General features: G+C 38.5%; 1 protein-coding gene across 6 annotated transcripts in view; it reads right to left on the minus strand.

Annotated features, from left to right (window-relative positions):
* Window positions 1-1,878: 1,878 nt before the first annotated feature.
* LOC138250332 (arylsulfatase D-like) overlaps window positions 1,879-12,769 on the minus strand; it is a 664,413-nt gene continuing 653,522 nt past the window's right edge. For all 6 annotated transcript variants that reach the window (XM_069205101.1, XM_069205102.1, XM_069205100.1 and 3 more), the window contains one exon: window positions 1,879-3,131. In XM_069205101.1, the coding sequence (XP_069061202.1) occupies window positions 2,782-3,131 (350 nt within the window). In that variant the 3' untranslated portion in view covers window positions 1,879-2,781. The remainder of the gene's footprint in view (window positions 3,132-12,769) is intronic.

The following is a 12,769-nucleotide window of genomic DNA, read 5'->3' on the forward strand; positions in this document are numbered from 1 at the left end:
GGTAGCTTATGTGGACAAAAAGTTATGAGGGCCTAAGCGCGCCCTGACCAAAATAGCCAAAAAAAGGCCTGGCACCTAAGGGGGAAAAGGCCTGGCAGCAAAGGGGTTAAAGGAAAACGAGCTGCATTTGCGGATGGGTTACTACATCCTCTGAGGTAGGTTTTAGTGTTTGCAAATCCTTTGATTTATCAAATCAGAGGGTTTGAGAACACTAAGACCCTTTGTGCCCCTGGCTCTAAATAAGTTTAAACATTATAGGTCAGCACATGAAAAGGGAGATCTTTTTCAATTTGTGTGTCACATGAGGGTTGGGTCTGGGCACACAATGGTTAGGGATTGGCATCTGACGTTACACTTCAGCATATGATGTTCTGAGTTTGCAACTGTTGGACCCCACCCGTTTTGCAGGGTCACCCCCTCCTTACGTTCTGTTGCTGAAGCTGTTTTTGTTGGCATTAGGACTCTATACACCTTACCACTTCTAACCGGTGCTAAAGTGTTTGTGCTCTATCCTTCAGACATGGTGAAAGTGGCCTACATCTAACTGGCACATATCATTTACTTGTAAGTTCCAACTATATGGCACTACACTATCCAGGGCCTGTGAATTAAATGCTACTAGTTGGCCTGCAGCACTCATTGTGCCATCCACTAAGTAGCCCTTCCAAACATGTCTCAGGCTTGCCATTGCAGCCTGTAGTTCAGTTTAAAATTGCCATGTCGACCTGGAAAAATTCTGCCAGGCCTAGATTATCTTTTCTAATACTTATAAATCACTCCTAAGTTAGGCCCTAAAGGCTCATATGGCAGGGGGCATTTTATTTAAAAAGCAGGACATAGTTTTTTAAGCTTTACATTCCAAGACAGTGAAAAACTCTTGAAGTCTTTCACTGTTGTAAGGCCGAGCTATTCCATTGACTAACACCGAGTACCGTGCTAAGTTTATTAAGTGCTGACTTTAGATCAGGAGCAGAAAGAGATATGCTGTTTACACTCAAATACATTGGGGGTCATTCTGACCCCGGCCGTCGGCGCAAGCCGCCGGCCTGGCTGGAACCTCCAGAATACCGCTGCGCGGTCAAAAGACCGCCGCGGGTATTCTGAGTTTCCCGCTGGGCAGGCGGGCGACCGCCAGAAGGCCACCCGCCCGCCCAGCGGGAAACACCCTTCCATGAGGATGCCGGCTCCGAATGGAGCCGGCGGAGTGGAAGGGGTGCGACGGGTGCAGTTGCACCCTTCGCGATTTTCAGTGTCTGCGTGGCAGACTCTGAAAATCTTGGTGGGGTCCTGTTAGGGGGCCCCTGAAGTGCCCATGCCATTGGCATGGGCACTGCAGGGGCCCCCAGGGGCCCCACGACACCCGTTACCGCCAGCCAGGTTCTGGCGGTCAAAACCTCCAGAACCAGACTGGCGGTAAGGGGGTCGGAATCCCCATGGCGGTGCTGCTTGCAGCGCCGCCATGGAGGATTCCCTTGGGCAGCGGGAAACCGCCGGTACACCGCCGGTTTCCCGTATCTGACCGCGGCGGTTGCCCATATAGCACCGCCAGCCTGTTGGCGGTGCTACCCCCGGCCTCCACGGGTCAGAATCAGGCCCATTGTAATTTAAAAACCTATTTAATGGTGAAGTCGGATTTTACAATTTTGAAAATGCCATTTTAAAAAAATATTTCCTACAGAACTGGGTAATTTAAACTGTAAAGCACACAATGTTCATGGAGGAATTATTTGCATACCAATATTTCAGAGATATTAAATACTATTAATGTTGTAATTAACCATAGATCAAATTCCAAAAATTAATAAATCTGCAAACAGTGTGCAATTTGTTTCTGGTAAAATGAAGATTTTTTATATATATTCACTAATAGTATATCCATCAATATAGCAAAGCAACAAAGAGATTTATTTATGTTTTTATACAAATGCACTGGTGACCCCTTTAATAAACAATCCCTTTACATCCAAGGGTCAGAAGGAGAGCACCAACCCTCCTGACTCTCCAACCACAAAAGGTTTGAGTCCTATATAAAGTCTTTCAAACAATCAGAAATCACTCCTAAGGGACTCCAGCAGCTCATGCGAAGAATTGCGCCATGAAGAGTATAAGGTCGACGTTTCGGTCTCCCAAGGCTCAAATCGTCCATGAGACCATCCTCAGGATAATGTGTCAAAGTAGATTAAATCACACTAATTGTTGCTTTCAACATCAACTTCACTGCTTAATCCTTTTTATCTGACACATTCAACGCTAGTCAGTTACTACAGTATAAAGAAAGGACGATGTAATTTCACCACAGAGACGTAAACTCCCACTGGGCTTGAATCAATCACAAAGCCTACACGTGACTGGTAATACACACAAACAACTCAATTAAAGTAATGAGTTTGAGTGGATCTTTTTATGAATGGATATGTCGAAAAAAATGAATGTTCAAGAGACAAAGCTGACATAATTTCAATAGACTGATAAACGTCCAGTAAATGTTCCAAGCATTTTAAATAGTTGTTTTGCCCTCTGAAATAGCAAGATGAATAATGGGGAAGGTGTATAATTCAGAGAAATGAAATGAAGCATTTATGTTAAGAAGAGTAACAGGCACATATTTCATAGTTTGTAAAAATGCAGCCAGATTGGGTAGGGGCAAAGAGGGGAAAAAAACAGAAAACAATCACAAACATTATAATGCGCCTGAGTAAACACAACGAATACTGTCTGTTCATGACAGATTATGGAGTGTGCAATTTTAGTTGGAAAAAAATAAGATTTACAAATGCTCATTTAGTTGTCTGAATTATGATTCTCTTTGTTGCACCAACACATAGGAAATACTCCACAGCATGGCTGTAGCCAAGGTTTCCAGACATTCTTGAAACCATATAGCTGCTGTTGGACAGGGATTAGTGTGCTCCTATGTTGACTCACTGCTAAGTCTATAACACTTAGATGTACAGCATCAGGCAATAATGGGTTTTCCTCCGACGGATCTCTGGAAAGGTCAAATAGCAATGGGGGATCATGAAGGGTCACATGATGTCCAGAGCAAGAGCACAAGCTTGTTGCATAACAGCCTCCACTGCCTTCTGGATAGAAATTTGGAGTCATATAATGAATCTTCCACGTTATGCCACCTAGTAAAGAAAAAATATATAAAATTAAATATAAATGCCAAATATAAAATTGTCTAGTATAACAATAACACTATAGTGGGAAAAGGTCAAAAGTAACACGAAGAACTTGGAGCGAGGATCCACCCTATGTGAAATTGGCTTGTGGGGGGAGGGTGTGTGAGTGGCTGTAAGCTTAATGCACATTTGCAAAGCCACTAACATGCCCAAATCAAGTACTCTACATACAGAGGCAGGTCAAAGGGCCCCTAGCTCAACAGTAGTAGCACATGCTAGACTCAAAGCTTACCTCTACTAGGTTATGGGGAATACAAGGATCAATAAACAGAACTACAATACAGACCTAAGTTGAAGAACTAAGGGGGTTATTCCAACTTTGGAGGAGGTGTTAATCCGTCCCAAAAGTGACGGAAAAGTGACGGATTTACCACCAGCCGTATTACGAGTCCATTATATCCTATGGAACTCGTAGTACGGCTGGTGGTATATCTGTCACTTTACCGTCACTTTTGGGACGGATTAACACTCCTCCAAAGTTGGAATAACCCCCTAAATGTCTACTCAACAAAAGTTATATATATATATATATATATATATATATATATATATATATATATAATTTTAAAGCTACATAAAGGCTTGTGGAGATCCTAGGATAAACCTCGATAAAAGTCTATGAGGAAGTGTTATATTGACTTTGTAATAAAATCCTTGGACATCTATTGGAGGGTGGTCAAATGTTTAAAAACATTTCTAAGTCATCTTCTATGCCTTTTGAGAGGAATCAAGATCACTAAAGAGGCAGAGGAGCAAGTGCATCTAATTTGCCTGAAGACTGGGTTGACACCTGTGGATAACATTGCCATGAGCTTTAAGCGTCATATCTGAAGCAAATATCCCCCAAGTAAGACCTCTTTGTATTATGTTATGGGTATCTGTAGAATGCATGACTCACCCTGGTGGTGGTGGGGGCGAGGGTATACCCTAGTGCTGATAATCAGGTGCTACTGTGTGCTGTGTCTGGGACAAGTCTAGTTGAAGAGCTAGGTCTTCAGTTTCATGCAGAACTCAAGTACAGATGGAGGTAGCTCTGATGTGAAGAGGCCAGCCTGCTTGTCCCTGAAGGTCGACAAAGTCTCTGCAACTCAGCCAGGACTTGCCAGAGCACTCCAAAAAGAAGATTTGGTCATGTAAAAAAGTGCTACGCAGATAAAAGTACCTGGAGAAGCTGATACAAGTTTGTGGGGTCTACACAGTGGGCTTCAAGAGCTGACATCGTCAAAGATTTTACTCTCATCAGAATCCTAAATCCGTTCCACAACTTTGGGTCGCTGAAGCATAAATTCTTTGTTACAAATGTGTTTGGCAATAAAAAGTGTCCATTTGGAGGGAGGCGATGGCTTGAGATCCAGAAAGGAGTAACTTTCTCCAGTCGTTTTGATAGTCTGTTGCAGACAAACCTTGCAGTATTAAAAAAAATTATTTTTCTTACAAACAAGGTTTCTTCTATTTTTAAAATCTGCTGCTCTTTGTGCAGAATGTGCAGAGGCTTAAAAATTCTGAATTCCTTCAGACCTTCCTGCAAAGTGAACACCAACGTCTTTGACTGATGAAGGTAAAATTATTTTAACCCATATGCGAGATCTCTCTGTAAAAGAGGAACATGAAGTCCCCTCTAAATGGGAATTCCTTCAAGAAAGTCATTGTACAAGAAGTATACAAGAGCCTTACTTAATATAAGACAAACTCATCATCCCTGGACAAGTGTCCAACTTTCACAAGGAAACAAAGAACATCAAATATTGACTGGACTATGACAGCCTTTTATGAACACTCTGTTCAGACTGTGTTGTAACTACATAATTGAAAAAGCATGAACATCTCACAGTTCTTCAAAAATCCCACCTTTCCAGAGTACAAACCCACCTAACTTTGGGCCAAATTTTACAATCACTCAGATTAACAATGTTTTAAAAGTGAAGGTCCTCAATCAACTTCATGCATTTATGGAGGTAGAGGAACTGTGGGAAAAGAGATAGACAGATTTCTGTACATTTCACAGTGCTCAAACAGCGATGGTTTATGTCATAGACTCTTATGAATTCATGAATTGGACAGAAGTTGTTATTTTATTGGACCCGTAACTTGTTTTTGATATGGTATATTATCAGTGCCTCATGGGTATTCTGAAGACAATAAATTGGGTTATTGGTTGAGGGAGGTGGAAACTCTACTTATGCAACAACCACAATCTTTGTCAGAGTGTTGGACTTTGCCCTCTCTGCAGGGTCATCCCCAAACGTTTTTTTCTCCTGTTCTCTGAACCTGTTTTTGTTAGCTTTTAGGACTCTATGCACCTTACCACTACTAACTAATGCTAAAGTGCTTGTGCTCTCTTCTTTAAATATAGTGAAATTGGCTTACACTATATTGGCACATTTGATTTACTTGTAAGTCCATATTCAGGTAGTACTACATGTACCCAGGGCCAGTAAATTAAATGCTACTAGTGGGCCTGCAGCACTTATTGTGTCACCCAGTTAAGTAGCCCTATAAATGCGTCTCAGGCCTGCCATTGCTGCTTGTGTGCGCAGTTTTAAAAGGTAATTTGGACCTGGCAAAATTAACATTTTGTCAGGCCTAAACCTTCCTTTTTAATACATTTAAGTAATCTCCAGGGTAGGCTCTAAACAGCTCATTGGATAAGGTTCTGTGTATTTAAAAAGTTGGGCATGTAGTCTTAAGTTTTAAATGTTCTGAAAAACTCTTAAATTTGTTTTCCTTACCGCAAGTTCTCCTCTCCCATAGGACAACATTGGATTACTTTATTATATTTAATAAGTGATAACTAATTATCGGGAGTAGGTGGTAATGTCAAGTTTGGTCTCTTAAGAATTGTAATTTAAAACCCTCTTTAATGGTAAGGTCAGATTTCGTGTCACAATTCCAAAAATGGCACATTTAGAAAGTGGCCATTTTCTTGTCCTAACCCTTTAGCCTGTATTTTGGGTCACATGGCCCTGCTGTTAAGCTTTGTCTATTCCTCCCAGACAGTGAGACAAATGGGCTTAGATGTGGATTAGTGGGGGTTGGAGATGATCCTTGCCCCACTTGGAATTTAATAGGGACTGCCTCCACCACACACAAAGAAACCCAACACAAGTCTTTTGTCACCCTACACGACAACGTTTTAGAGCATTGGCAGGGAAAGGAAGGAACTTTTCAGAACCAGATGTGGTTTTGGCCTAGAAGTTTTCCCCACTTCAAAGTCTTCTTCAAGATGAACGGATGACACAAGGTTCAAATAAAGGGCCTGATTTAGAGTTTGGCGGGCAGGTTACTCTGTCATAAACATGATGTATATCCCACCGCTGTATTACGATCTCCATAGGCTATAATGGGATTGTAATCCGGTGGTCAGGATAGCTGCCACATTTGCGATGGAGTAACCCCCTCTGCCAAACTCTAAATCCGACCCTTTATATCTTAAAATATAGGTTCTGACAGTGGTGTATCACAAGAGTCAGACATTTTGCTACCTGTTAAATGCTTTGAAACTTTTCCTGGGGGTAAAACTGAGCATTTAATCTTGATGTCTATCCATATACTAATTACCATAAGGTGAAGGTTAGGGTGCTACCAGCAGTAAAGTCTGTGGGGTGAGAATTAATCATACAATGTCCTTCAAGGAGAAAACATTAAAGATGGACAGTCCACTGATCAACATTTACAGCTGGTTTTAACATTACACTACCGGTAATCACCACTGAGCTGCATTATTCTATTATGTGTATCACACTTGCAAGGTCCATATCAGCAACATAACATGCTGGAACGAAGGCAAAACAATGCCCAAAAGTATAAGGTGCTGAGTTTGGCATATATGGGGTCTTGGAGAAACAAGCAGTCTAACTACAGAACCCTTTGTTGAGTATTAACTTGTTTATAAAGCTAGGTCCCGCAGAACCAATCAGGAATTGGATCCTAGCATGAGAAATCCAAAGTAGGAGTTGTATGCCAATAGCTTCTAAAAGTTCTGGATTCTATGGTGAACAAATACAAAGTGGGTTGCTATATGCTAGTAGCTCTTGAAAGCTCAGGAATGATGCTTAGTTGGCATTCTGGACAAAAACTTATCAATTTTAGTTTAGAAAGTTCTTAAACCTAAGCTATTAAATAGAGCACATAACACCAGCCCAAAACAGGCATGCTTGAGGGATTGAGCCAATATCTTTCTTCTGCATTTAATCCTCTGGGTTACTCTAAGCACATTCCTCCTTATGTGTGGCAAATAATAATATCAAATACAAAAAGATAATAATCAGTGCTAAGGAAGGTCCCCTTGGCAGGGCCAACCTACGGTATGGAAAAGAGATAGACATGAGCAGTAATATCATGTGTAAAGGAAAGTAGATGGGGAAATTTGCAACAGCATGGGTAGAATGAGTAAGACAGGGAGCACAGAAATTATGAGAGCAGTACAAGTGAGAAGATCATCTCTATCAATGTTAAAGAGCTTGTTCGACAGAGAACCAAATTATAACTCTAAAAAAAAGGAGTGGGTAGGAAACATGGACCTTTGAGTCACTTCTATGTACTACCCAGTAGTGTGCTAACAGGAAACTGAAATCCAGCGAGGGGGGTGTCATTCTATAGGAGGCAGATGCTATTGAAGTCAGCAATGAAGCTTGTCAGGTTGACTCACGTTGGATGTGGAGCAGCAACTTAACAAAAGCACAACTGTCCTCAAGGCATACTTTTTAGTTTCAGTAAAGCAAGTTGATTTTTTATGCCTATTGAACCAGCAATAAAGCATAGAAATTTGGTGCGTTCCACATCAGATATGCTGTGATGTACATTGGTTCCCCTTGATGATACCGCCCTCTTTATTGGTAATAAGTCTTTCTCGATTAGTCAAGTCTGGACTGAACTCATGAAGGAGAAGCGGTTTAATTGTAATGCTGTTACCATATTCCCAGCTTGGCCATTAGGTGGAGTATTGGACCTATTAATGTACCTCTCTGTGTCTCTATTTTCTTATCTGCCAAAATTAGAAACATACCAAAACATGCCATCTCTAGCATTAGGCGCTATATAAACTCTACAATTACATCATGTTTATTGACCTTTTGCAGCAGGGCTGGAAGGTTAAAACACAGTGACCTACAAAAGGTACCTATTGCAAAACCCCATTTGCAAGTAAAAGCAAAGTGCAATTATCATAAAAGTCATTCAGTGCCACACCCTACATGCGTAATAGAGGTGTTGGAGAAATTTGTTTTTTTTTGTTTAAATTTTTTGTTATTTTTTTTAAAAGCAAACAAAAATAATGTAATATATGAAAATATCACACAAGCTACATAAATCAAAAGTGTACAGATCAGAAATTACAATAATCCTTTCAGAATTAGAAAATAACGACAAATAAGAAATAAACAGGTAAAAGAAATATAGAAAAATAATGTTCGCAAAAATATAACATAACAATCAGAAGAGATTTATAATCAGTCTCTGAATTTGTTTATATTATTAATAGAAACAAATAACCATCAAAATATTCAATTTGAATTCCAGAAGATTTGTATAATAAGATATGTGTAGAAAATACATTTTATACTTTAAAAAAATAAAAATAATGGCATCAAATTGATATAAAGTAACATTCAGTTTTTATATCATCTTCTCAAAGTGCGCTACTTCGAACATATCTTTCAGCCAAGATTGAATCGCTGGTGTATTATTGAACTTTCAGTAACGTAAAATGTGAATTTTACCCAGACAAGTGATCTGAACAACCATCTATATACATGAGTAGAGATATTTCCCGGATTAGTGATATCATGCAATAAAGATAAGCGGGGTGTAACAGAAACAAAAACAGATGAAGACTTTGTTAAATAGTTTTAAATTTGTAACCAGAACGGATGAACTTTGGAACATTCCCATAAAATATAAACAATGTCACAATCTGATTCATGACATCTCCAACAGTCAGAATTAGGACTTAGACTAGCAGAATTATGGGTCACAAGTATGGATATTAGGTTTTACGACACTCAAATTGTGAGTCTTAGCGACTCGCAATTTGCGAGTCACAAAACCTGATGTACAACAGTGTCAATGACACTGTTTGCGATTCCCAATGGGGTTGCAAATTACCTACCTCATAAACATTCATGAGGTAGATCGTATTTTGCGACCCCATTGGGAATGGCCGCCCTCACAGGGATGGTGGCCTGCTGGGGTCAGCAGACCACCATATCTGTGACTGATTTTAAATAAAGCAGTTTTTTTTTTTTTAAATGCAGCCCGTTTTCCTTAAAGGAAAACGGGATGCATTTCAAAAATGAAAATGAAAAGTTTTTTAAAAATTTTTCCAGAGCAGGCAGTGGTCCATGGGACCACTGCCTGCTCTGAAAAAATATTTTCGCTACCATTCACAAAGGGGAAGGGGTCCCATGGGGAGGATGAAAAAATGGTTGTTGCAGGTAATGACAACATACTAAATACATCGTTGAATCTAGGAACTGTATTTTAATAAACTGAACTCTACCTATAATAACAAATTTAACTGGGAACAACGTTACAAATCCCGTTTTTGTTTTTCAGTGATAGGGTTCAAGTTGTCCATCATCATATTCTTTAATCCTGGATTAAGTAAAATCCCAAGATATTTAAGGTGAGAAGTTTTCCACATAAACTGTAAATTGCCCAGAGAATCTATAGTGGTGTTAACGTTCATTGATAAAGCTATTGTTTCCAAAGCAAGGAGAAATACCAAGGGAGAAAAGGGGCATCCTGGTCTTGTGCCATGATGAACCTTAAAATAAGAAGAGGTAAATCCATTACACTTAATTGCTGCTGTTGGAAAATGATACATTTCTCTGGTTAGAGTAATAAAATCTTTCCCAAATCCCATTCTTTTCATTATTCTGAACAAATATCCCCATTTCACTCTATTACAAGCTTTTTCTGCATCCAAGGATAACAAACACTTTCTTACTTTTTTATTTTACTAAGCTGATGCCACAATACATGTAGAATTGTATGAAGATGATTTGAAGAACGGGATGGGAAAAAACCAACTTGAGATGGATGAATAAGTGACTTAATAAATGAAGTAAGTTGATTGGCTACGACTTTAGCCAAGATTTTAACATCAGAGTTTATTAACGAAATGGGTCTGCAACTGGAACATTCAAGTGGATCTTTTCCCAGATTTGGAATAACAGTAATATCGGCATGGTGAAAATCAGTGGGAAGATGCCCTAATTTTAGAGCTTCATTAAATGCAACAGGGGTAGTGTGTAAGTCTTGGTAATTTTTACAAAATTCAATAGGAAAACCATCTTCCCCTAGGGCTTTACTGGTGGCGGAACAATCAATAACTTTCATAATTTCATCTGTTGTAATTTCTCCTTCCAAGTTGTCTCTTTGCTCTCAAGATAATTTTGTGACAGTTATATTTGCAAAGAAAGCATTTTCCTCTTTAGTTTCTAAATAATTTAGTGAGTAGAGTGTCTCATAATATTTTGAAACTGTGACATTATTTAAGAAAGGAGTGTAAGTAAATTATCATGGGAATTTCTAATGGCAGGAATAGTTCTGGAGCACTCTAGCTGACGTAACTGATACGTTAAAAGTCATCCGGTTTTCTCCCTTCTTTCATAATGATGTTGGTGAATAAGACAGGCATTTTTCAGCATGAAAGGTATAGAGATTACAGTAACTTCTTTAATACCTCTGGACACTGTGTTCGACTATGACGTTCAGTAAGGATCAAGACTTCCTTTTCCAGGGCTATCCTATCAATGTTTAATTATTTTTTTTTAGAAGAGCTGAATCTTTTATAATCATACCTCTAAATACAGCTTTGCCAGCACCCCATAACATATCTAGCTGCCGTTACCGAATTCTCGTTTTCTTCAAGAAATTGTTCAACATGGTGGATAGATTCTGTTTCTCTTGAGGCATTTTATATGAAGAGATATTAAATCTCCAAAGGAGTTTTGGGGTATTAGATCAGAAAGGCTACAAGGATTAATTCAAGTTTCTGATACTATTTGTAAAAGTGAAGGAGAGGTCAAAAAGTAATCTTTTCATGAGTGAATTAAATGTGATGTAAAGGTGTATTCCCTTTCGTCTAGATGTAATAATCTCCACGGCTCTTGTAACGCAAAGTCTTTCATGAGATCTTTTAAAATACGTCTATCACTAATATGATGAATGTCTGGTTTACCTGATCTTTCTATGAAAGGATCAATGGTCACATTCCAGTCTCACCCCATTACTAATTGAGTAGGACCTAAAGAAGACAACAATCTACTAACCTTAGAGATAAATTTTTTGGATTCAGTGGGTGCATAAATAGAACCAAGAATAAAAAAATAATTTTGTATATGAATTTTGGCAAAGATATATCTGCGATCGGTGTCCACCCATGTCTGAATAATTTTATGTGGTAAACTGTTATTAAAAAGAATGGCAACACCACATTTACGGGTAGGGTAAGTATCACTAGACGGTTTGTTGGAAGTAACACTGCCATGGATAACATAACCAATCCAATCTCTTTTCAATTTTTCACTTTCTAGTGCAGTAAGATTAGTTTCCTGCAACAGTGCAATATCAGGCTTATGCTGTCCCAGAAAATTAAGTATTTTCTTTCTCTTGACAAAATGTGCTAAACCATTAACATTCAATGAAAAAATCTCCAGAGATTTAATTACAGAGGAAAATGAAAAGAGGAAAATGAAGAAAAAAACAAGTAAGAAATTAAAAGAAATGAATAAAAAGTCAAAGGAGAAAGAAAAGAAGAAACTACTGGAAAGAAAAAGCCCAACGCACCAAGAAACAAAAAAAGAAAATAAGAAAAAAAACAAGAAAAGTAAATGTTGTAAGATAAAGAAAAGAGGAAAGTAGGAAGGGAGTAGGTGAAATTAGGAAAAAAAAAGAATAAAAGTATTATAAAGAAAAAGCTAAATATGAAGACATTAGAAACTCAAGTTGAGGTAAAAATGAAAAAACAGTATAAAAAGGATATGAACATTAGTCCCCTCCTTCATCTATTCACCCTTCTCTCTAATATAAGTGGGTAGAAGATTAAAGTGTATTAGAAAAAATAAAAAAAAAATACGGAATAGAAAAAAGGAGAAGAAAGACCGAGCAATTGAAAAAGTAAAGATCAATGAGAGAAGTAAGTAAGAAATGATTATAAATCATGACAATACAATGTAAGTTGTCCAACACAAAGCGATAAGACAACGATGTACAGCGGCGCCAATTACAAGCAAAAAATCTTAAATAGAATACCCAAACATCTCACAAGAATAAAAGCAAAAGAGGTATACAAAAAGTTATAAAGGAATGATTAAAAATACGATACAAGAAAGAAAAACGGGGAAGGAGAGACAAAAGATACCTCAACAAATTGTCCCTTCAACCCCCAAGATATTTAGCAAATCACACATTTTCACGAAAGGTAAAAAGGGTGTCAATGAGATTTAAAAAAAACAGTTATCAATCATAAACAAGATTTCAAGGGTGATTTAGATTGTTCCCTAGGTTGATATTTCTTGCATGCTTTTAATTTACACTCCATGAGACCAGGTTCGTTGAACTGTCTTCCACTATCATTAGCA

This window comes from Pleurodeles waltl, chromosome 8 (genome assembly GCF_031143425.1).
Source record: "Pleurodeles waltl isolate 20211129_DDA chromosome 8, aPleWal1.hap1.20221129, whole genome shotgun sequence".
Classification (NCBI taxonomy): Eukaryota; Metazoa; Chordata; class Amphibia; order Caudata; family Salamandridae; genus Pleurodeles; species Pleurodeles waltl.